Below are 24537 nucleotides of genomic sequence, written 5' to 3'. Positions count from 1 at the left end.
GCCGGCACGTAAAGAAGGCCACGCACGGCAAGAAGGGCCGCGTCAAGCAGAACCTGGAGAGGGAGTGTGAGCACTGCGGACGCAAGTTCACTCAGCTCAGAGAGTATCGCCGTCACATGAACAACCACCAGGGTCAGTCTTCAAACAAACACACACACACACACACACACACACACACACACACACACACATAAGTACGTATGCATGAGTCATCAAAAACAGTAATACATAAAAAACAGTATGTGTTGTATAATACAGCTTGATTCATGCACTATTGCTCAACCAGCCATGCCCAATTTTGTTTCTCTGTTTGTACACACACACACAGACAGACTATATAAGCTGTACTTATGACTAATATGAATCTTAAAAACAGCAATACAGACATGTATAATACAGTTTGGCGCATAGATTCGTATTGCATGTGTTCTTGCTCACCTAACTGTGTTCTTTCCCCCAGGAGTAAAGCCCTTTGAGTGTCTAACGTGTGGTGTGGCGTGGGCCGATGCCCGGTCGCTGAAGCGTCACGTGCGAACGCACACGGGAGAGCGTCCGTACGTGTGCCCCGTGTGCCAGGAGGCTCACATTGACGCGCGCACGCTACGCAAGCACATGACCAAGCTGCATGGCGACTACCTGCCCGGCAAGATCATGCTGGAGAAGGACACGCTGCAGTTCCACAACCAGGGCACACAGGTGGAACACGCCGTCAGCCTCCTGGCCCCGGAGCTGCCCCCGGAGCTCCGGCCCGCGGAGCCCGCCGGCGGCACCGAGGAGATCGAGACCGTGCTCATCACCGAGGAGACGGTGGAGGCCATGGAGGCGGCGCAGTCCGTGGAGGATGGCGGTACGCCTGCTGGCGTGGCGACGCTGTCGGACAGGAGTATCATGCAGGTGGTGAACTACGTGCTGGCCCAGCAGGCCGGGACCAAGCTGGATGACTCCCCCGACGTCATCCAGACCATGGAGGTGGAGGTGGCCCACGTGGCTGAGGTGGAGTGACCTGACCTGGAGGGCAGCTCTCCGGGTGGGGGCGCAGGGGAGGGGACGTGTGATCGGGACAAGAGAGACCACACTGTGGATGGACGGATGGATGGAGGGACGGATGGATGGATGGATGGATGGAGGAAGGAAGGAAGGAAGGAATGAATGAATGAATAGACAGTGAGCTCTGAGGTCACACAGCATCAGCTGACATGTCAGTCGGTTCTGTAGAGCCAGTAACTACCCATCCATTTCATACGCTGTCCGCAGGTTGCTACCAGAATGTAGAAAAACAACTTTTTTTTGTGAATTTGTATTCTGAATTGTACAGGGATTGTAACAAAGCAGGCTTTTACTTTTCAGACCTCTCCTCTTACCCGGTCAGTATAAACCTGCGCTGTGTGAGTGAACAAGCGAGTGAATGAATGCTTGTAAAAGTCTTTATGTACAGTATGTGTATAGTAATATTTTGAATGAAGTGTCGCATTTGAAAATAATATTCTTTTCAACAATAGAGCACAGGGTATAAAAACGGATTTAGAAAACCCTATGTAAATTGTCAATTTGTTGCCATTTGGTTGGATTTCTATGCATCAAATGTGTGCGTGTTCTTCCGTGTTTTTTTTGTTGGGTTTGAGGAAAGGCCATAAACCCCCCGCTGTAGCACTGGAGAAGGCCCCTGTGTGCAAGCATGGCTCAGCACACTAGCACCCGTATGTGTATATAACTGAGAGAAGACAAATAGCCAAAATAAAGCACTATGTCTGCAGGGAGGCTACATGTTGTTTTCGTGTGTTTGTCTTTTCATACATAGCTAGAGGATTTCCAACACTGCTCAGATTTTTGCTCAAACACACACAACCTGGAGAAGTCATGCAACATATACTCTTCCACATGTGAACTGGTATGTAACTGTATTTCGATGTAAAGTGTTGTGCAGTGCTGCAAATGGGTACCTACACTACAAAACAATCCTTGGTTACATTAAATTCCATAAAATCACATCTTTGTTCCACATGCGATAATTTAACTGTAAAAAGAATTAAGGGATTTACTGGGGTAAACAATGGCATGCCTCCATGTATATCTATTATGCTTTAAAAGACATGTCAAAGATGCCATCAAATCTGGGCGTGTAAATTTCCTATTCATCATTTGTAAATTGCGCCATCTGCTGGAATATGGTGGTAATAGCATATCAATTTCGGAAATGATTTATATTACTAGTCTTTTTTTCTCTCATATTATATTACAAACATTGAATAAGCCCATGAGTGGGTGTAAATAAATGTACCGCAAACTAAACTAGCCGAATCCACTCTCATGTAGCCTCTTGATAATGACGGCAATGAATCATTTGGGTCCCCTGACACAATATTGTTTTATTGATACACATATGTAGAACATCTCTGCTGCCTTGACATACACATTCAGTACAATTTTAAATGTCCTGTGATTCTGTCTATAACATCTCCGGGCCCTGGTCCTACTCCAAGAACTGTTCTTGAGCCTGGGGCTGTCTGGGTTCTCCCTGCATCCTGGATCAAGCTGACAGTGAGGCCGGACTCCTTAGCTTGGCGATAAAGTGCAAGTAGGGACTCTTCGTTGTCAGTCTTGACCACCACTTTAGGTTGGCCGCAGAGCTCCCACTGTTTCAGAAGTTTAGGGTCTCTCCTCAGAAGTTCCTTATACGCGTTCACAGCCGCATGGGCACACTGTGCAGCCACTTTCCCCTTGCCCATGCTGAGGTCCTTTCGCACCACCAGTGTCAGTTTTACCTCTTCACCCATGAGGCCAGTTTTTAAAAAGCTGCTTCCACTTTTATACCGAAGGGCTGTCATGACACTCAAGAAAGGCTTTCCAAAGCGCCCTCTGAGATGCCATCCGAGGAAAAGCCCACACGCGCTCGTGACAACGCCCACAGCCATTGAACCATAAGAAGAATCCGTTTCGGCACTATGAGGGAAAGACTTGTGTTTGTCCGTCATTTCACCACACCCTCAAACATCGAAACAGCTCGTTTCATTTCAGCGCCATAGTGAAATTATCTTGCCATAGGTAAAGCAAGAGAGGACACAGTGGGCTGTGTCTCACAGTAATGACGTACAAAACACTTAGGCCAATAGGAATGTGACTGCACTGTTCCCGGGTGTGAGTACTTTGCTGCGCGTCTGAGACAGCGTTTGAAAATGGTAAGGCAAAGCGTGTTTCAATGCTAAATGTAAATTTCGTGTTTTAGGGCGCACTCTTCACAAATTTAGATGCTCACAATTGTGACACTATTTTGTTTCTGTTTTGACCGGTGAGCTAATTGTTTTCTATAAACAGCACTCGATGTAACAAAGCTGCTCATTCATTGTCATGTTTCTCGGTAGTGGCTAGTTAGCTAGCGAGCTAACTAGTAATGTACAAATTGGTTGTCTATCTGGCAAAGTTGTCCACATCAAGTATAGCAGTGTTAAGTGTGATAGAAGTAGCAAATATATACTGGTAACACTACAGCAGTAGCCAGAGTCGACTCTGGTATGCAGAGTAGTGTTAAAGCCTGTCTGGCTGATATGTTGATGCTTGTATCTTAAGAATGTTATTAGGCCTTACCTATTGTTAAAGCGGCCAATGTGCCTGACACTCATGCCAATGTGCCTGACACTCATGCCAATGTGCCCTCTCCACAGCTATTCTATTCCTTCTTCAAGTCTTTGGTGGGCAAGGACGTGGTGGTGGAGCTAAAGAATGACCTGAGGTGAAGGAAACGTACTAAATAAGACACTTCTATGAAATGTTTATTACAGTGGTAGACATTGTTGTCAATGTAATTGCATTTCAAATCCTCAAAACATAAGATTTGAAAAAGAATATGCTTGTAACACAACTGATGATCTTGACTGACATTTTAAAAATGAATGTTTGTCTGTTGCAGTATATGTGGCACGCTTCACTCTGTGGATCAGGTAAGACTGCAGATTTTAATCACACTGACAGCTTAACAGAAAAATGATCCCTTGGCTTAAAACAAACTAATTATGTTTCTGATGGTATGTTTTTTTCCACTTCTTTCTTTCTTTTTTACTTAGTATCTGAACATCAAGCTAACAGACATTAGCGTCACTGACCCAGAGAAATATCCACACATGGTGAGTGAAGCTGTTTTTGCTTTATTAATATTAATTTAGAGGGTTCCTTTTTATAGACATTTAAATAGTGCAGGGACATGTGAATGAACCTGCATTACACAAAGAAGCCTGTCGTCACAAGACGTTATGGAAGTTGGCATGCTGGCATACTTTGACCCACTTTTCAAGATCGTCTGAATCTTTGCATACCTAACGCCTGCATCAATGGGGCATGGCTATAGCTGAAGAGGCCATATATAGAGCCAACTAATTCTATGGGGCGTAAGTACAGCTGAAGGTGGCGTGTTTAGAGCCACCAGCAAATGGGCTGAAGTACCGGTATAGCAGAAGAAATTGGTTGGACTGGCATTTGGTCTCTTAGCAATGCTTGGGTGTATCTTGAGGTGTATCCGTTGTCTCTGGTATTGACATGTGTCCTAATCCATCGAAAGTATGGAGGGGTGTGGGTCTGGGATGCTAGACACCACTGTTGAGCCTTCTGGGGGTGTCATGGGCGTAATTCAACCAAACACAGATAAAGGAAGGTGCCCACTTAACAACCCAGCCAATTAGGCATCTCTGTTGTTGTTAAGTATTGGTATGATGGTGGTAGTGTACCCTGTTGTGTTATAATACTTAGCCCAGGTTGTTGGGTATTTGTGTATTGAGTATTTGCATGTTGGTCCCTATGATTGACCTACCGTAGTAATAGTCTGTGAATAAAATGATATTGTGTGTAGTGGCACCTGCATTAAATGTGACAAATAGAATAGGCACTTAAAAATGATTTCTTAAACAGTTAAGCCTGTTCTACTTTTAACAACATGCAAAATCAGAAACTTTTACTTGAGTATCTCTGCGAGAGAATAGTAGCTCTTATTGTTATATTTTGATGTTAACTGTGGAGTGTGTGTGGTGGGTTTTTCCCCTTGCTCTGTCTTTCCAGTTGTCTGTGAAGAACTGCTTCATCCGCGGCTCGGTGGTGCGGTACGTTCAGCTGCCCGCGGACGAGGTGGACACGCAGCTACTACAAGACGCTGCACGCAAGGAGGCCATGCAGCAGAAGCAGTGACGGAGCCTGGTGTGTGTGTGTGTGACTGTGTGTGTGTGTGGGGATGGGTGTGTGGGGGCGTGTGTGTCCTTGTTTCATTCTTGTTTTTCTTGAAATTATGCTTTCTGTGTGAGAAGCATGTTTCGTACAGATATAGATCCGACATCATTTACAGAACATACTGTTATATGCATATGTTAGAGAAACGTTTCCCTCCAAAATAAGTTCAGTTTGTTTTGCCCGAGAGAGTGATATAACATGGATGTATCTAGTCATCCGTGTAGTCAATGTCTACAATTGGAAGAGGAAAGATTGAGTTCGTTACACCACGCTGAAATTATGTTTTTTTTTTTTGTAGCCCCCTTTGAGGTTTTTGTGAACAGTTAAACACTTTACTGCAAAAAAGTGTGGAATTTGACAGGGTTATTTCCTTTGGTTCACAACTCATGCAGGTGTAAATTGAGTGTGCGTGTGTGTTATGAAGTCTTTGTATCTTTTGAGCTTTGTCATTTGATTTAAAATATCAATCTTTTTGTAATAAAGTTGAGATAGATGCCTATAAACAATTGGCTGTGTAACCGTAAAATTTCTGTTGGTATTTGTTAGTCAATAGCATTAAACACTTACCACATATATTCTTTGTCAACATTATTCTTACTTTCATGTCGTCATTTTTTAACATTTAAAAAATCTTTCCATATTTATGTGGTGCTCCTATCAAGCAATTGCAGTTAATCACACAGGGTGGCAGCATGTACCCTCATATTTAGTTTTATGTGTTGGCATCACTACTTTATATTTCCCTTTGATTATAATAGATAACAATACATGTGTCATCAGCCTCAGCTGTACTAAGTGATTCCCTAAGGTGTTGGTGTGCTATTATCCTTGTGACTAAAAGAGTGTTTAAAGTGATACCCTCTCTAGTTTAATTATTCCTGTAGCACAGAGGCAGGGCAAGGCAAGTTTATTTACATATAAGTATATATACAACTCGTACACATTGGTTATCCAAAGCGTTTTACAAATGAGAAGATTAAAGAACATATATATATATATATATATATAAAAAAAAAGGTGAAGTGCATTAAAAAGAGTGGAAAGAATACTGAAAATAAAAGGTTAGATGGAAAAGTGCTTTAAAACAGTAAACAAAATGCTTCTGAGAACAGTTGGGTTTTGAGTCTAGGTTTGAAACTGGCACCTTTGATGGTAATTAGGAAGTTGATTCCAGAGCTGAGCTGCATAACAGCTAAAAGCCACTCCACCACAAAGAAGCCTGGTTATAGGTGTCACGTTTAATTAACTCAGTCAGCCTGATTTCCATACATCTCGGAAGGCACACTGGAGAACATTGCCACCTGCTGATTGAAATATAGTAGTGCAGCGTAATATTTGCCTCTGTGAGGCCTGGCACTTTCTTAACCAATGAGGAGCTTTATCTGCTAATACTTAATCAGGATCAGATGTGCTTGTTTGGATGGAGAATTGGGGGGTGTTCCAAGTACGTTGTTTAAGCAATTAAGCTCTTCTTTTAGGAGGTTTATCACTTACTCGGAGTTAACTTACCCAGGTCTGTCACCAAACCACCTACTTGGAAACTTGCGAACTGAAAGATCAGAGGGATAAAACTGCATTTGTCTGTTGTCTGTTGACTTGCAACTGCCATTCTCCAGTCAAAAGCTCTCAAATGATAAAGAGTGTTACTATGGTTCTTGTCAGCAAGGATATGGTAAGCATGGTCAAGATAAATATAGAAGGCATTTATGTCCTATTTCATTCTCTTGTTGTAGCATTTGTACCCTGACAAAGAAACAAAAGCAGACTTATAGTCAAGTCTACACACTAAGTAAACAGTTTGATTGACATCAATGAACAAGGGAATTGTGGGCAGCATTGCTTCTCCAGGAGGCTGTTCGAAAGCAGTAAGCTAGCTCCGTGGTGATGTTCTTTTACAGGACGAAAGTGTGAAGAGAAGCTTTGTCACTCTGTGCAAGCTGGACAGAGAGCCGTTCTCGGAGGATGAGGTGGGTGTGCGGCTCCGGTCATTAATCAAGGCTGTCTGTGCACCTCAGCTCAGCATGTCCCTGTGTGTTGAGGTCACGCAGGACATGCCTTCACCTCTCCCTACCCCAAACAACATTCCCTTTTCAACAGGCTAAGTGTTTTCAAAACAGTCTCCCCGTGAAGCAAGGGGTTTAAGTGTTGTCACATGCTGCTGTTGCACGCTGTTATGTAACAGAGTGCTCCATTCATCCCTTAGCATTCTGTGGGCTCAAGTGCTGTTGTTTATGTTTTGTGTCTAGGTGGAGGTATGCCATGCCAACAGCTCCACTCTACTTAACTCAACACTCGAAGATTCAGATGAAGAGGTACAATCAATAGCCCCCTTATTCAGGATGTTGGGGAATATGACTGAATAGTAATGCTTTATACGTTCCCCCCCCAGATATCGACCCAGAAAGACAAACATGGGAGGCTTGGTCCTGAAAACCTCAATGAAACAGTTGCTTATGATTTTCTAGATACTGACTGAATGATTCAGGGAATTGACAAAACATGGGCTATGCTTGTACTTTTTAATTTATATAAATATGTAACATTCCTATAATAAAGTTTATCAAGCTCCATCTTGCTGAAGTGTTTATTTATTTTGTTCTGAAACAGCATGATCGGGGTGGAGACTTACTGTGTATATATCTGGATCTGCAGCGCAGCACAGCCTGCACTACACACTGGCCCAGACTGTGGCATAGCAGAACCTGATCTTGCACAGATTCAATGAACTGCAGTGGGGGGTGTTCTAAGTGCGTGGTTTTTATTTACATTTAGTCATTTAGCAGACGCTTTTGTCCAAAGTGACGTACAAGGGAGAGAACAATCAAGCTACAAGCAATAGAGACCTAGTGTAACAATAAATACTACTTTACATAATAAATAGAAAAAAGTGCAGGAATGTAAGTGCAAGTTGGGAAGGGAGGTGCTCTCTGGAGAGTTGGGTCTTCAAGAGCTTCTTAAAGGTAGAGAGGGACACCCCTGCTCTGGTAGTGCTAGGCAGCTCGTTCCACCTCGTTTAGTAATAAACCTGGGTAAGTTCTGAGTAATAGGTAAACCTCCCAACAGAAGAGCCCTATGGCTTCATCGTCCTAGCAATAAAAAGCCATATAGGGTCTTCCTTTAGGAGTGCTAGTTTAGGAGTTCACTTATCCAGCTTTGTCACTAAACCACATACTTGGAAAACCCTTTTGCGTCTTGTGTCAACTCCTCCGCCATATGGTTTTCTAAGTTCATCACAGGGGAAACACAATGGAAACCAGTGAGGGAGCCAATCCAATCCAATTTAAACATCCTTTGCCAAGTATTACAGTGCATTACAGTAGACTGACCATGACCTGAAAAGTTCACAATGTACGATCAGAGGAGTTAGTTCCACAATGATCCGATGATGGTAAGATTGGTGGATTTATTGGGTATTATTGGGGAGTCTTAGAACATGACGTAAATGGTAAGGATGTTTCACAACTGAGGCTTGGAGGCAGTTCAGCAGTGAGTCAATTTTACTTTTCATGTCAACCTAATTCCACTCGGAAAAGCAGATTACATGAACAAATGCTATTGACCGACTAGCTGTATTTCTAAACCTCAGCAAGTGCTGAGGAAATGCTCAGGAAACGCTGACAAGTAAACAGGTTTTCGTGTAAAACCCTTCAACAGTGTAATCCTAATATGTTGCAATAGGCCAATTTTATTTCCAGGTGAATAAACATGCTACTCTGCTATACTGTAACATTTAAATATCATTTGTGTTTAGACAGACTGGGGTGCAGATCGTAGAGGAGATCAGTTGCAGGATACAGTGAGGGCAGAGCATGACTTTTTTTATTGTAACACAGGATGGAGCTCTAAGACTATAGAACATTCCGCATGTCTCTTTCACAGAGAGCCCATGACGTGTCGTTTCATTTACATATCGAAGGAATATGATTTTCCACAGTAATAGTAAATTGAATAAGTCTTTGGACAAGATTTGTTATAAATTATATTCAATAAAAGTGCTAAGGCTGTTTGGTCCCTTGGTGCACTGGACCAGTTGTGTTGCTATTCTCACCTGTCATCAAGGAGCCTCCTGCTATTCACACTAATGTTAAGCTCTCATTCCAGCCGTTCTCTTCTTTTGAACTATATAGATATAGGATGTTTTAATGTGTACTGTGCCCATACGTTAAAGAATGTTGAAAAATGTTGTGCAATTGGTGTTGCAAATATTAATTAAATATAGGAAATGAAAATTGGGACTGTTGTCAGTCCACGGTCTAGTGGATTTCTCCAGAGACCGTTTAAAAACCAAGATCTGATACCAAAAAATGGAGAATGTCTACATTTTAAAGCATCTACATTGAAAGTCTATGGAGAAGAAACGGATGATATGCAGCTTTGAGGTAATTCAGTGGAAGGTGTCTGCTTTAAAAATGTCTGTTTTCTCTGAGATGTGTCTATCCATGTAGATCATTAGCCTGATTGTATATTAGTTCTGTATTTGATTTCGATTTTTGAGTTTTGACCATGCAGTGTAAACAAACAGGAAAAGGTCTATAAATCTGGGTATGTAGTGTGTTTATGCCGTGTTCATGGCTATTCTAAGTTTTGACGGCTGTCTGTGTTGTGAGTCTTTATTTTGGTTCATGCCACGTGCTTTCTTCCAGGGTTGCAGCTCCACCAACCTGACGACCCCTGCACACTTTAAATATAGGGTATTACCTGTTTACAAAACACAGAAATGTCTCTCTTTGACACGAAAGAAAATGATTGGGGGGTGGGGGTTGAATGAAAAGACTCCATAAAGTAACTGAGAATTTGTATTGTACTGTCACACAAAACATGTCCTTTCTACGTCGGCCTCACTTTTGAGGACCTGACAAGTGTTGAAGACACCCAATAATTAACTGTTACTCTAGGTCGCCACTGTGAGGAGGCGTTTGGATGTTGTATTATTTCTGAATGCTGTGTGAAAAAATAAGAGCAATTCTATGCAATACCTTTATTATGTTCAAATTATGACTAGACTACGATACACTCAAGACTGAGTAAATCATTCTTATTTTCCCTCTAATTATGGCTGGCTGCCTCAATCAACACCATTAGAGTCGGGTAGCTTTTTGTCTCTGTCTTTTGCAACTCCCTCTGCTCTGTGTATTTTTTGGACACATTTCCCCATGTACTTTCATGTTTCTCGCTACTGCCATTGCAGTTCTCTATTCAACTTTCGATTAACTGCATTGTTGTTGGGTATCCTACAGTAGGATGAGTAAGAATGTGTCATAACTGTTGACTGCCATCATTTATGTCTAGATGTAATTTTACTTTTGCCAAAGTACGTACAGTACATGCTTCAGATGTGCAGAGTTTCTAAATCCATATATATATTGCAAATAAACAGAGTATACTCTGGTTTGATACATAGAAATCCAATACATTTATTTTACATTCATACATCTATATTGTACAATAAGCTTAATGCAGGTTTAAAAAAAACACCCAATCCCAAAACCAGTCCTGAAGATTTACAGCTCAAGCAATGATGAATTTGCATGTTTTCAAAGTTGGTGAAAAGCAGTTTAAAAATATACACACTGGAAAAAAAACCATTAACATAAACAAACGGACAAACAAACAACAAAAACAGGACAGGTGTTGCCCTTTAGTTGAACCTTAATAGAGCTGGGCTGAATGCAAAGGAATTCAGTCACCACAGAAAAAGGCACCTGGAGTACACAGTGTCTGTACAAAACAATAGAACTGGACAATATTACACTTTTTTGTTTTTTAAATCTTTTACTTAAGCCTCTAGTACAAGGACAAAACTGTAAACCTTCACTTGCAAACAGAAATATAAACAAAAACCAAAACAAAACACAGTTCTATACAAATACATTTGAAGCAAAATATTTTCTTGGTCATACCCAAGGAGTACCATTTTTAAATGCATATTTTAACATTTATATTTCGGATTGATCCTGCCAGCAGAGAGAAATCCGAGGGATATAATTATACATCATGTCACTCATATTATATATATGTGACCCAACGGCACCAGTAGTTGCCTACCTCATGCACTTGTCCTTTTAGAAGAGCAGCTATCAATTCATGAGTATATAACAGGAAACAATTTGGATATCAAACATTTTAGACACAGCCGGGATATCTATTTTTTTTTCCCATGAAGGAGGTTGTTCTACATGGTGTACTCATGACGTTTGTATATAAAACTTCATTTTTCATAGAGTTACACAATTCTTTACACAGCCAGAAATTCCCAAAATATACCACCCTTCGATCAAAATTCCCCAAATACTTTCAGAAAAGTAGCTCTTTGATATAAAATACTATATTCTCGAAAAACTGGATTTCATTGTTTTACATTCCGTCCTCTTTTTCAACAAAATAAAGCTTTATGTAACTCAAAGCTTATAAACACTCCCAATATTTCTATATATTTATATGCAAATATAAACAATAAAGTGACTACAAGAAACCGTTTGTGGTTCTATGTTCACATGTGGAGGAAACCCGTTTAGGATGGCACTGACTGCCCGTACACTTTTTTTTTTCTCTCTCATCACATTAACACAGTGTGGCACTACAATTTTGGATGATTGTACAAAGTCAGTTTTTTTTTTTTGAATGCCATGGTCAAGTTGGCGCCTCTGCGCGTGCTCAGCACGTCTTGGTCAGGTCCGTGGGCATTTCGACCGTGGTCATGCGATACTGGATCTTGGTGTTGGTGATCGCTCCATGCTTCTGTCGGAGATGCAAGCGCAGCTGGCTCTTATGACGGAAGTGCAGGTTGCATTTCTCACACTGAAAATGGAAGAGAATAATGGAGAAATAAATATAAATACTACGTACTTAGCATATCATAACAAAAGGCTGCATCAGAAAGTACACTAGCTTTAGAAAGATATGAGTGTGGCATCGGCACTCTTTGAAAAGCTTTCTTTGAAGTGTGCTTACATGGTAGGGCTTCTCTCCTGTGTGTATACGTAGGTGGCTTTTCAGGGTCTGCAGATGGCGGAAGCGTGTACCACAGATTTCACAGGGGTATGGCTTCTCTCCGGTGTGGATCAACACGTGGGCGCGCAGGTGTGCCACCTGTGGGACAAAACAAACGCAGCAGAGTTAGCTTACTCCATCCTATTCAAGCTGGACCAGTGAGTTAAACTATCCTCTAACATGACAACATGAGAGCTGGTCTCCTCTCTCTCTCTCTCTCTCTCCCTCTTTCCCTCACCTGCACAAAACGCGCCCCACATGTCTCACACTTGTATGGCTTTTCTCCTGAGTGGATGCGCGTGTGAGTCTTGAGGTTGGCTGGTCGGTTAAACTGAGCTCCGCAGATGTTGCAGCGATACGGCTTCTCTCCTGCAATTAGAGGCAAAGAAAAGCAAAGAAACGTAAGATACAGGAAGTAAACACTTCCAATTTATATTTTCAAATAAAAATAAACAATAAAGTGACAGGCCTTAATGTCATTAACAACATAGACCCATTTCCCACACGTTGGAAAAAAAAAAGAAAAAAGAGATGGAGAGTTATGCCACTGCGTGGCTGTTGTACCTGGCTTACCTGTGTGGACCGTTTTGTGGCTGGCGAGGTTTCCTTTGTAGCGGAAAGCTGCCTGGCAGCGGTCACATTTGTATGGCTTGTCACTGTGGACCTGAAGCATGTGGCGTTTAAGCGCCTCCTCCTCTGTGAACTTGGAGTCGCATTCGTTGCAAAAGTATGTACCGTTTTCTACTGAGGAGGGGAGTGAGGAGGGAGGGAGAGAGAGAGAGAGAGAAAGAGAAAAGCTTGTGAGTGTGGAGTGGGTTTGAGAAAAAACAAAACAAAACAAGAACTGCCCATGTCGCACATGCATGCTTAAAGCCGCCAATTAGCGCTGCAACGGTAGATCCTTACCAGAGCTGGAGTCCGAGTACTCGGAGTGCATCTCAGCCATCTCCTCAGCTAAGCGTGAGGCAGGAGTGTTGGGGCAGACCTCTGAGTGACGCGGGGACTGGGAGCCGCAGGACGAGCACTTTAAGTGGCTCATGTAGAGCGACGAGTGGCTATCACTGCTCCTCTGAGATCCCTCCAGAGTCCTGGCAGCCAGATGACAAAAAAGAGCGGAGAGAGAGAAAGCGAGAGAGAGCAAGAGAGAGCGAAAGGGAGAAAAAAAAAGTCCAACGTCATTTTGCTGATATCTTCCCACAAGAGTCACTGATATGAGTGCTGCCATTCCGCTTTGAAATTCACGAGACATTCAATGAATTTCACACATCCTGGCTCTGAGGTAAATCCCCAGTGTGCTAAGAGGATTGGGATGGATGAGGAAAATTCAATCTGGCTTTAGAAAAGGGGGCTGTGGGAGAGGGTATCGTTTGACAAAGTCCCAAAACCTTCAATATTTTAGGGAGGACAAATGCACAGGGAAACCTGAGGGCAATTCCTATCGGTTCAGACAACATCGGTCTTCTAGCTACAGTAGTAGACTCCTCCTGAATGAGGAACTTCTACTCATGATGCACTTCCACAAGGCTGACAGCTGGCGTTTACTACTAGAAAGAGAGGCTCACCTGTTAATGATGTTGTTGAGACGGCTAGCCTGGGGCACGTGGAAGTCCTCCCCATGCTCTGTGATCTTGGTGCCGGACTGTGAGTCTGGGTGCTCGGAGGCGGCGGGGTGCAGGAAGGGCGGCAGACCCAGGCGTTGGGGCGAGCGCATGTCAGTGTCATGGGGGCTGGCCTCCTCCTCCTTGGTGCTCTGGTTCAGCACGATGAACTTGTACTTCTTCCAGTTGCGGGCCTTCGGGTCCTGGGAGGCCTGGGCGGCCGGCGGCCGCATGGCCTGGCTCAGGGCCGCGTTCTTGCTGCTGCTGGACTCTGTGGGCGAGTTGGGCTGGCAGTCGGACTTGAGCGGGCTCTGAGGGCTGCTCATCAGAGCCTTCCGCCCGCTGGCAGAAAGACCGATGGGGTAGTGTTGGTGTCCCATCTCTTCCTCCGCCGCAGGCCCCTGGTCCTTCCCCGCCTCCTTCTGCTGCCCCTGCTGCTGCTGTTGCTGCTGCTGCTGTTGCTGCTGCTGCTGCTGATGCTGCTGCTGCTGATGCTGCTGTGACTGATGTGACTGCTGCTCAGCCACCAGGCTGGGGAAGACGTGCTTCCTGGAGCTCATGCCGATAGACTGCACCACCCCCTCCAGGCTCTCCCTCTTCATCTCCTCGTCACGCACCAGCTCCCGGGCAGAGTAGGCACCTGCGTGGCACATGCCGGCTGCGCTCCCGCCGGTAGCCACTCGGGAGTACTCTGCAAGCACCGCGCTCGGGTTCTCCGGCGGCGGGCAGTGCTTGTGGTGGATCACGCCCGGCTTTGAGAAGTCCGCAAAAGTGTTTTTGGCGTCGGTCAGCTTGCAGAGGGGGAATGGGAACCCCTGCACGGGGAACTGACTGTACAGGTGGTAGGAGCTGCTGGGAGTGCTGACGGCGTTGAACATGCCGGAGCCGTATGGTCTCCCGTCCCTAAAAGGGGTCACCCGGCTGGGGAGGGTCTCTGCCATGTCGTGGGGCCTGTAGCCGTGGACGTCCTGAGGTAACAGCAAAGGGCTGACCAGGAAGTCCTCCCTGGGCAGTTTCAGAGAGGAGTCACTGTGGAGTGAGAGAGAGAGAGAGAGAGAGAGAGAGAGAGAGAGAGAGAGAGAGAGAGAGAGAGAGAGAGGGAGCAGAACAGTGAGAACAGAGCTCTACAGACTCAGCACTGCACACATGGCAGACCTTAAGAGCAGAGGTGCACCAGTCCTACCTGGACTTGATGAACCTGTGGCAGGTGTCGACGACGTGGTCCATCTGCAGATAGATGGCTGTGTTCATGACGGCCATTATGAGGCTCTCTTTGAGCGTCAGCCGGGACGTGTACATAAACTCCAGGACGATGGCAAACCCCTCTGGGTCCACTTTAGGGTCCAAGCTGATAGCGTTCAGGTTGCATTTGAGTGAATCCGTGAAGATGGTATAGAAGAGCCCACTATAGACAAAAGGAAACAGTCAGACTGTATTCTGGAAGCAGCGTCGTACAATGACTTCAACACCCCTAAACACACACATGCAAAAGCCAAATGTGTCAGTTTCTCATCAACGAACCTGCATGCCATGAGGACGGTCTTGTGAGCACGAAACTGCTGCCTGTTCACCAGAATAGTGACATCTGTGAGAATGTCCCTGCTGCGCAACCGGTTTAGGTTGAGCAGAACATCACTTGCGTGGCGTGTGAATTGGATGCAGCTGTCAGCTGCGCAAGCCATTTTGTCAAGATCTGTAAAATAAGGAGCGGTGAAGAGACCTCATTAACAAAAATGGGGCAAGCATTTCCTGTAAGTAACTTTTATTAACTGAGCACTTATAGAGGGTATTACTATAGTCACTAATATTATTCAGTGTCTGTAACTGACATTTATAACTGAGAGAGTTAGAGTAAGTAAGTGCGTTAATATGAAATATTCCAAAGTACAAGGAGTCTACAGTGATATGCTTAGCTATGTTCTCCTTTTCAACACAAACCGACACAAAACATGAGGAAAAGTCCATCAAACTGAGGACAACAGAGATCCCTTGTGGATGGACGGCCGCGTATAAAAACCCTACTTTAGGCCTTTAGGTGGCGCCAAACTATATACAATATAACCAATGCTGAGTGTCAACCGCTGGATGATTTGGGGGTGCTTACAGTTAGGTCAATGAAATGATATTGCCTTCTTTCGTAAGAGCTGGCAGTCACAGAGTAATTTGTCCCGCCGTATTAAGTTCCCCCGTCTTGCAACTATTGCGTAAAACAGCAAGCGTTTCATTTCTGTTCAGTTTCCCCTCCCCACTCTTGTAACCAGCCTGACAATCTATCTAACATTTGTAAATAACATCACACTGATAAACACTAGGCTAAATGATCAAGTTAAAAGGGACCAAGTTGGGTCTCAAGGTGGGCTCCTTGAAGGACTGCGTGGTGAATAAATAAACAAACATTCTGCATTTTGCAAAATAAACGAGGTATACGATTTTAAGAATGACAAACCGAGAGCAACAAGCAATTCCAAGTCAAATGGGGACACACAAATGTAACAGTGACAACAACACACTGCTTCCCACAACTCATTAGGATAAATCTTTTCACCGCCAAAACTGTGACCGGTCTTATACTCTTGTCAAACCCTGACGTTCTCGGTTTAGCAATTATTTAAGGATTAATGCCGTAATGGATGTGCGTGGCTTACAAAATAATACACCTAACTTTCCGTATCTGGCGCCGTTGTGGTAAACACTGGCGTTTTTAAATAATTGCGCCATCTGAGCATTTCTCACATGTTACAAGCTAAATTCCGTCTCCGTGAGGGATTCGGTTTCCTTTTGCTAGCGATAAACAGTCTCATCACACACATATGCATTTGCTATAAATGAACCTGTTCATCTTTAAATAGCCAACGCAGCTATTTTATAAGTGCATGAATATACACCTGACAAGCAAAATACGGTCTATAACCAGATGAGAATAGGATTGAGTTTTTTTTACTATATATTTTACTAAAAACAACAGTCATTTATTTAGATACATAACTTTGTGATTGGATTTTGGCCTCGTTTATCTGCGCTCCCACGATTAAAAAATATACTAATAACTACAACCGTTACAACCTCGGTATCAGTTTAGTTTAGTTTCTATTTGTTTAGTCAATATCACTACCACAAGATGTCAGCAGCGTATAAGCCAACCAAAATATTGCGCGAAAGAAAAATAAAAACAAAGTAGTGTTGCCAGTTGTGAAGTTCGTGCCATTTTAACTGTCACAGCCCCTTGATATCATTTTGACAATAACATACATGCTCCTCCATGGGGAGTCTGTATACTTCATAGAAATGTAACTTTGTCATACAAGCTCTATAAAAGTTCTTCGGAGAGTTTCCCAGCCTTCTTAACGCTATGCCATTCGCATGCTATACCTTAAGATGTACCTTAACTTTTAGAGGGGTTTCCCTGAACGACCTAAGCTAAGGTATCCCTTCTTCAAGAGATACTTTCGTAAGGTTGGTCTGGAACACACTCAGCTACACCTTAACACAGTTTTTCAGATAAAACAAACGTTTTAGAGCCAAAAATTGTTGAGTTGGTGTCTGGACGTATGCACTGACTACGATGCAATACCAATATGTTGCATTAGATTTTGAGCTTAATTAAATCAAAAGAAAAGAAAAAAAACATAGGTATAAATGAATTAGCCGTTAGATGTTAATCCTTTGCGAATATAATCTATGAGTAACATCTCGCCTACAGCCGTCCTGATTTGGGATTTTGACTTGCTTGCCTCGTATTTGTTGTTGATGTTCTTTCCAATAATGATCACCTGCGCTCCAATCTACATCATACTCATCTCACGCATGCTCAAACCTACGTGAATAACAATAATCGATTCAGGAACATGGATTCAGTCTCTTAAAATATACGTGGGAAGCTTTCTCTTGGGGGAATTCTTAAGGGATAGGGAAACACACGCTGAAAAGTAAACAACTTTAGCAGTGTATACCTTTCAAGTCTCGGCTGAACGCTACGAGACACCGTTACTGGGAAATCCATCCCAGGAAGATAACATGCATCTTGCATAATTCAGTGGTTTGTGAAAATTATCAATTACTCTGCTCCCCGTTATAACACTTTATTTCTCAAACCGAACAAGTAGGCTCTAGCCATGTCTAAGAATAGCTTGATGAGACCTTCGTAACATGCACCACGGGGCAGATATTTATGACCGCCTCCCTTCAATGGCAAAGTATTGGCAGGAGTTGTCACCAAACACCTTGAAATAGGCTCCGTTTTTAAAACTGTCACTCAAGCACTGAAATATCAAAGAGCATTCGCTCTATGTAAGTGTTATCGGCCTCGCACTGTATAAAGGTCAGAGTGAATTATCATAATAAAACCAAGAAATTCACTCCAACTTAAAGGTTATTCAATTGTTATTGACATGTGAATAACACATTGGGCACTGGAAGTCAAAAGTTGCTTCCCTGACGCACAACACTACACTTTTGATAGACGATTTCAGAAACGCCTGCGAGCTGTTGCACGAAAGTGACAGTTTGTTCCTTTGAAAGTGCTCTTAACTTTTTAATATCGCGTCACAAAAACCTTTACTGAAAATGTATTAGCAGCGAGGAGTGTAGCCCTGCAGGACAAAGATTAGTTGCTTTATAAATAATCATAGTGTTAGAGCAATGTTTTCAACTCCTTTTCAGGAGCGCAATGTCAAACCTTCACACACTTCTGCGACAGTGGAAATCTACCAGCAAAGTGAAAAAAAACAAGGTTGCCATGAAGACTAAAGCAAGACAGTTGCACAGGAACAACTTATTAATTATAATAGGAAAAACGAATTTATCCAAGACTAACTGTTTCTCTAACATATCAATCTAGGATACATGACGCCCCTACTCTCAAAACTAAACATTAGCCCCAACAAACAACTAAACACAGACGGGCTTTTCTGAAATCGTCCTGTCCCCGTCCTACGTTGCACTCTATGAAATATCGGAAAATACGTCAAAATAATTTCTGTGCACACACGTATTTCTTCAGCGCAAATGAAGCACCATGCTTCCACAATTCGTGCTCCAAAGTTACGTAGTCTACATATACTTCAAGTTACACTTTCCGTAACACTTTACACAACTTGTTTATTTTTAAGAGATCCCCACATCTGACAGCTCAGGGTAAGATACCGAAGAGCACATCTTATCTATTTTCTGTTCCCGTCGAGAAGAACAACCACTAGCCTACGCTTCCCGACTAGATACGGCTGAGCCACCGCAGCGAGCGAAGAGACAGAGGGACTTCAGACAAGGGAGGAGAGGTGGATCTGTTCGAAGCATTGTCATTAACCAACACTCTTTAGACTAACTGCAGTCCTAAGCATACTACTGAGTAAAACACATTCATAATACACTCCTTTAAAATACAGTTTGTAAAGAGGCTGAATGTCATCTTTTTTAGCCCCATAACCTGAGAGCACACGAGCACATCGCGCCAGATTACACATGAATAAAATAATTTAGAATAATCACCTGGTAGTGCTTTCCTAGAAACTTCTTGCATCACCACTTCTAAGAACCCCAGTTCTAAGAATCAGGAGAGCTCAATTCTCGGAATTTGAGCTTGTGACTGTACCATTTGTGGAGGGCAGGGGAGTGACATATTTTCTTTGCGCTTACAACAATATCTGTGTTGATGAATTTTAGCAGATGGCAATACTCAACGTCAATAATAACATGTATACTATCGAAATAAAGCACGAAAATATTCATATAAAATGCGTAATCTGAGTATATTTTGTGAAAAATCTCAACCAGGGCCAATACATTTTCCCTTTCACTTGGACGATCCCATGGATAGACGGTCACATGGGCAGACGAATTGGCTACGTAAGCCGTGCCTGTAGCCCAGCCTCAAAATACTCAGAACTAATTTGCTATTCCATGACATCAGCAAAGTGTCCATTCGTTCGTTGTCTTTCCTTGTATTAAACCCACAGCCATAACCTGTACAGAACATATCTGGAGCGGTTATTTAGACGGACATTGGTTTCTTATTTCTTACAGTAGGCTTTTATTTCTTTTCCGTGGTATTTTTATTCTTATTTTCGCAACTGATGTAGATTGCTGCCCTTTGGGCACGATTGTGTGTTTGGTGGGGAATTATTTATGCTCTTTTAGGTAGTGTTTGAAACTCCCGTTTACCCCAAGGAATTTATATTGATACATTGTAGCCCAGGTTGTTGCACGTATTTGAAGTCTTCGTTGGCTTCATCACGGCGGGTCAGATGCTCTTGTTAAACATGGATTGCGAGCAGCTGGCATCGTTACTGCCACCGTTATTGTGACGCGCTTGTGCGAACTGAATTTTGTGAGTACTTGTAACGTGGTTGGAACTAGAAGACTACCTGCTATTTGTAAGATATTGAGTCGTTTTATTTACTCAAGTCATTTGGTTTAACTGTAAAACCAAGACCACTTCTTAGCAACTGATTTTTACCAACCCCTTTCATTCTTTCGGTATGTTTCACACATAGTCTATACTACTGTTGGACTCACTTCGCAGGGATAATGATATATTTCAGAGCTGGTCCAGTCAACACGTTGGAAATGGCAAGAGGCGCGTTGGTGAGAGTTAATAGGTTTGCATATATTATACAGCAGTAGATAGTAATTGACACTTTTGTGATGTGTGCGATATTTATGAACACTCGTGGTCTATAGGCCATGTCCACAGTTGATAATGCATAGGCTACCACAACAGGGAAAAGCTTTCACAAAAAGAATGTAATTTACCATATGCTAAAAACAACAGCCATATCTTTACCTTATAAAGCAACCTAACAAAAGGAGTATTTAAAGTTTCAGCATTGACTTTAAAGTTTCAAATGTTTTGATGAAGCCTATCAGATCTATTTGTCTTCTCACTTCGTTGTCTGTAGCCAATAGGTGAATGTCAGGTATGTACAAATAGGTGTTTACATCTGGCCAATTTTAGTGTTAAGTATGTTACTTTAGAACTACTTTTATTTCCAAATAAGAGCACGAGAAAAAGTTTAGAAAGCAAGCACGTGTTCAGTTATTTGAGATGGTTACACAATCACTGAGGTTTCCGCGGCTGACAAGTCGAGCTTAAAATAAGCTAACGTTGCTTTGCATGGGCCTATACACCCCCAGCAGGTTTGCTGTATGTAGACGTGTTTCTACCCAACTGATGTTTTACTAACATTACTTTGCCTTTTATTTTTACAAGGGCCATGCGTTTATAAGTCTATAGTTATATGTTTATAAGGCGTTTGTTCCACTAAAATGTAAACTGTCAACAACTATGTAGGGTAAGTGCTCACTATTTCTACTTAATCTGCGAGTTTTGTCTTCCTCCCCTTCGACTCCTCACTCTCTATCCTGTCAATACACATAGGACGAAGGAACTATGGCCTTACATGTTTTTAACACACGTATTTCCATTGCCACCGTTTATTTTCTGCAGCCCTAACTTCTTGCTTATGTGAATTCTCATAGTCTTTCATTTTTTAGGCTACAGCTGAAGTTGCATAGCCTCTGGCTGTTAGAGCGGCCGTTCAAGCGCATTAACGGGTTGATTTGATGAATTCACAGAGAGTTGCTTCTACTTTAGAGGCAATGTCTGCTTGTCAAGTTATGCGGTTTGCAACTGGTCCATTCAGTTCTTAAACTCTCAGTCCGTTTTGAATATAATAGTTTATAATGATTATACAAATTACAATAATATTATGAATAAGAAATTTGCTTATAAACGTGGTTCGTAAAAATAATATCCATCAGTCATAGGCTGTTTCCTGTAGGCCTAATCACATTAAAGTTAAATGATCTGCCTCTGTCACCTGCAATGGCTGGGCTGGTGCTGATGTTGCAGACGCCACCTTTTAATGATATTGTTTCGGACAAACATTCTAATGAGTCGAAATGTAGGGTGTTGAGAGAGACGCCTGTTGTATGCTACACCATGATCACGAGTGATTCAGTTATGGCCCTTGCATCGTCTGTTTGGCAAAAATGGACTTCACTTGAATTGAAATTGAATTCACTGTGTGTATGAGCCACTTAACCCCTTCAGAGGTTAAGTTAGTTCTTGGTATTTAGTCAACTTCTTTTCAGTGTTGCTAATGTGGCAGGCTGATTTCATATTAAATGAATTGAAACATTGCCAGATATGCAGGTTTTAAACGCCTCACGCTGTTTGTTTACATATCGTTGTGTTATAAGTAGGCCTACTGCTTAAACTGCTAAAGCAACAGACTAAACTGTGCCTGGGGTAGAGTGCGCTAATTAGCGTTTTTGTATGTGTATTGGGGGAAGGGGGGCACAAAACAAAATTCATTCTGTGACCAGTTGGCGCAAACTGTATTATATCTTGTGTGTTATTCATAGCGTGGACAGACGTTCGTACCCCTGTGCAGTAGCCCTATTATGAGATTTTTACATTTCAGTAAGCCCCAAACAAATAGTTCAACAGAATGCATGCGTTATAAGAATATTGTAGATTTTAAACCGTTTGCAATTATTGTGAAATAAATTGTAATTAAACTGAAATCTTTTTGTGCGTATTTTTATTTATTGTATCTTGTTTTTAAATAATTTTGAACCACACATAATGCATTTCCGTAAGGATTGCCATATCCTGTGTATTTTGTCCCCAATAAATGGGAAACTATCTAGTAAAATATGAACTTGAACTAAACTGTTCTGTTGCAGACAGTGTTCTGTTTTCAGTGAAGTTTGGCCTCCTGTCACTGAGGCCTCACTCTCTTTACTGATTGCCTAATGTCCTTATGCTCCATTAAGCATAATTGGATCTGCTCAAACACTGCATATACAAGCCGAGGGGGGGGGGGGGGGGGGGGTTGGTGTGTGTGTGTGTGTGGGGGGGGGTAGGGGGGCATAATCTGTAGCATTACCTACAGCATGATGTATCAGTGTCCAGAGTGGAATAGTGACAGGGAACACAGATGTTGTCTGGTTCCCGTTAGCATCCCGTCATACAGACTTCTCCAAGCGGCGGAGGTGGGAGTTGGGATGGGGGGGGTATATAAAGGGAAGAATGCGTATATAATTCACTTGTCAGCAAACATCAGAGCTTTTGGTCTTATAACTGAGCATCAGGTTTTCCCCCCGCAGACATACATCAGATAGAAGAGGACCCTGGAACGGATCCTGGGTCTAATCCAGCATGTTTCGGATCCAGGGTCAAGAACTAGCTGTGAATTCATGCCCTCTTAACTGAACATAACTGAACTGAATGTGTTTTGACTGCAAAATGTATATATATATATGCTATATATATATATATTTATGCTGATTGCGCTTGAACATAGTGGGTTAATGATACACTTTATGTACACAGATGACTCGGACACCACATCAACACCCGCTGTAACAGTCAGCGTACGTTATTCTCACTCCTCTGTTTTATTAGATCTTGGATCAATTTAAAAAAAAAAGTTAAACATTGGCAAAACATGGCAATGCAAATTAGGACCTGTGTGACTCCATTACTCCGTAACATTTTTCAATCATTGTCTAAACGATGTGCAGTGCTTCAGCACCGGATAACGGGCGGCACTGGGGCGGCACTGGGCCCGGCTCTGGCTCTGATGTGGCCCAGATACGGGCCAGCTCTGCCCCAGAATGAGCTGCTATGGGGGGGCATGGTGGCCAGGTTTGTGTTTGGGCCTCACCTGGGTAGTTTTGTTTATGGTTACTCCATGTTGCGGGCGGTGCGTCCTCTCGGCCTCTGGTCATCCCGGGGCAGAGCAGGAGCATGTGCTGGGCTGTGGAACAACACAGATAGGGAAAGGCACCATTTAGACACAAGGGATGGTGTTGCTCTGCACACGTGACATTTTCATTTTCGCATTGACACTCTGACACTAACACACTCAGATCCCCTCCTCATCAAATCTCTGATGTTCCTTCCGGCAGGGACACATTTGCCACAATGTGACGATGATGTCACAGAGAGCTCAGAAACAGTGCATTTTTCCCATTGTCCCAGACATCCAAACCATGATAACAAGTATTTCATTCCATTTACACGTTTTCTCAAGGCTGCGATGTATCACATGGATGTGCTCTGTGTCATGGTACATCGTTAGGAGTTTGTCATCCGATAGTCCTCAAACGCATTACCCATTTGAAATCTGAGGGCGATCCTTCATGAAAGGGTTTCTCTTTTCTGTTCAGCCTAGGTCACCCTTTTGTGATATCCTCGGCCCCCTTGTGTAATGTGTGTGCCAGACTATTCTTCTATTGTTGTGGCTTAACGTTTCAAGCATCGCTGTGGAAACTGCCAAACCATTTTGAATGCATCTACCTACGACTCTTATCATTTTACTAGAGAAAGGAGCCGCTGCAGAAGAAAGGGAGATATATATATCCTTAACTGTTTGAGAAACACGGGGGCAAAAAATCCTTACACATTGAGATGTAGTATTTTTTACTGACTGGATTTAACTGACTTTTTCAAAAGATGCGTCTGTAAATTATTTTATACTGATGCCAGATGTTTGTTGCAATGATTATAAACAAATGAATGTATGAATTGAATTATGTATGTAATTCCTTGTGTGCAGGCTCCTGTCAACATCTTCATTGTAAAGGGTAATGACACTCACTACAGGCAATACACCCCAGAGCCCCAGAGACCAATCATGCACTATTTTATCTTGATTTTTTTCATCTTGCGCTGTAGCCTGTTTTTGTTTCCCAAGTGTGTGTGAGTGAGAGACAGAGAGAGAGAGATTGTGTGTGT

At 42.7% G+C, this 24537-nt stretch overlaps 4 protein-coding genes across 7 annotated transcripts; 2 read left to right on the top strand and 2 right to left on the bottom strand.

Moving 5' to 3' along the window:
• Nucleotides 1–6: 6 nt before the first annotated feature.
• On the top strand, nucleotides 7–1762 carry LOC122130812 (zinc finger and BTB domain-containing protein 11-like). Its single transcript, XM_042705582.1, has 2 exons — nucleotides 7–132; nucleotides 461–1762. Exons 1-2 carry the CDS (start codon nucleotides 117–119, stop codon nucleotides 1000–1002), a joined length of 558 nt encoding a protein of 185 aa, XP_042561516.1. The 5' UTR covers nucleotides 7–116; the 3' UTR covers nucleotides 1003–1762.
• Nucleotides 1763–2346: 584 nt separating this feature from the next.
• Nucleotides 2347–2972, bottom strand: LOC122130813 (peptidyl-tRNA hydrolase 2, mitochondrial-like). The gene has a single exon (XM_042705583.1). The coding sequence runs from the start codon at nucleotides 2970–2972 to the stop codon at nucleotides 2415–2417; it is 558 nt and encodes a 185-aa protein (XP_042561517.1). The 3' UTR covers nucleotides 2347–2414.
• Nucleotides 2973–3089: 117 nt separating this feature from the next.
• Nucleotides 3090–5781, top strand: smx5. The gene is made up of 5 exons (XM_042705584.1): nucleotides 3090–3176; nucleotides 3660–3727; nucleotides 3905–3935; nucleotides 4059–4118; nucleotides 5044–5781. Exons 1-5 carry the CDS (start codon nucleotides 3174–3176, stop codon nucleotides 5167–5169), a joined length of 288 nt encoding a protein of 95 aa, XP_042561518.1. The 5' UTR covers nucleotides 3090–3173; the 3' UTR covers nucleotides 5170–5781.
• Nucleotides 5782–10597: 4816 nt separating this feature from the next.
• On the bottom strand, nucleotides 10598–19381 carry bcl6aa (BCL6A transcription repressor a). 4 transcript variants are annotated; one of them, XM_042705578.1, is made up of 9 exons: nucleotides 19281–19381; nucleotides 15318–15489; nucleotides 14980–15201; nucleotides 13761–14825; nucleotides 13105–13286; nucleotides 12763–12942; nucleotides 12437–12567; nucleotides 12160–12297; nucleotides 10598–12006 (listed from the first exon to the last, which is right to left on the bottom strand). In XM_042705578.1, exons 1-9 carry the CDS (start codon nucleotides 19309–19311, stop codon nucleotides 11863–11865), a joined length of 2265 nt encoding a protein of 754 aa, XP_042561512.1. In that variant the 5' UTR covers nucleotides 19312–19381; the 3' UTR covers nucleotides 10598–11862. The 4 variants fall into 4 exon arrangements, with proteins under 4 accessions (XP_042561512.1, XP_042561514.1, XP_042561513.1 ...); XM_042705580.1 differs by having other exon boundaries at nucleotides 12772–12942; XM_042705579.1 differs by having other exon boundaries at nucleotides 12763–12939.
• Between the last annotated feature and the right edge of the window lie 5156 nt (nucleotides 19382–24537).

Source organism: Clupea harengus, unplaced genomic scaffold (assembly GCF_900700415.2).
Source record: "Clupea harengus unplaced genomic scaffold, Ch_v2.0.2, whole genome shotgun sequence".
NCBI classification, from domain to species: domain Eukaryota; kingdom Metazoa; phylum Chordata; class Actinopteri; order Clupeiformes; family Clupeidae; genus Clupea; species Clupea harengus.
Note: the sequence above shows the minus strand (reverse complement) of the source record. Positions and strands in the feature narration are given on the sequence as shown.

What these genes read in the sequence shown, in the direction of transcription:
- LOC122130813 (XM_042705583.1), bottom strand. Translation starts at nt 2,972, where the DNA reads ATGACGGACAAACACAAGTCTTTCCCTCATAGTGCCGAAACGGATTCT.
- smx5 (XM_042705584.1), top strand. An exon ending in GAGCTAAAGAATGACCTGAG is followed by an intron (nt 3,728 to 3,904) that starts GTGAAGGAAACG and finishes TGTCTGTTGCAG; the next exon opens with TATATGTGGCACGCTTCACT. An exon ending in CGCTTCACTCTGTGGATCAG is followed by an intron (nt 3,936 to 4,058) that starts GTAAGACTGCAG and finishes TTTTTTACTTAG; the next exon opens with TATCTGAACATCAAGCTAAC.
- bcl6aa (XM_042705578.1), bottom strand. Translation starts at nt 19,311, where the DNA reads ATGCAAGAAGTTTCTAGGAAAGCACTACCAG. An exon ending in CACAGGTTCATCAAGTCCAG is followed by an intron (nt 14,826 to 14,979) that starts GTAGGACTGGTG and finishes CTCACTCCACAG; the next exon opens with TGACTCCTCTCTGAAACTGC. An exon ending in CAGGAGAGAAGCCCTACCAT is followed by an intron (nt 12,007 to 12,159) that starts GTAAGCACACTT and finishes TTCCATTTTCAG; the next exon opens with TGTGAGAAATGCAACCTGCA.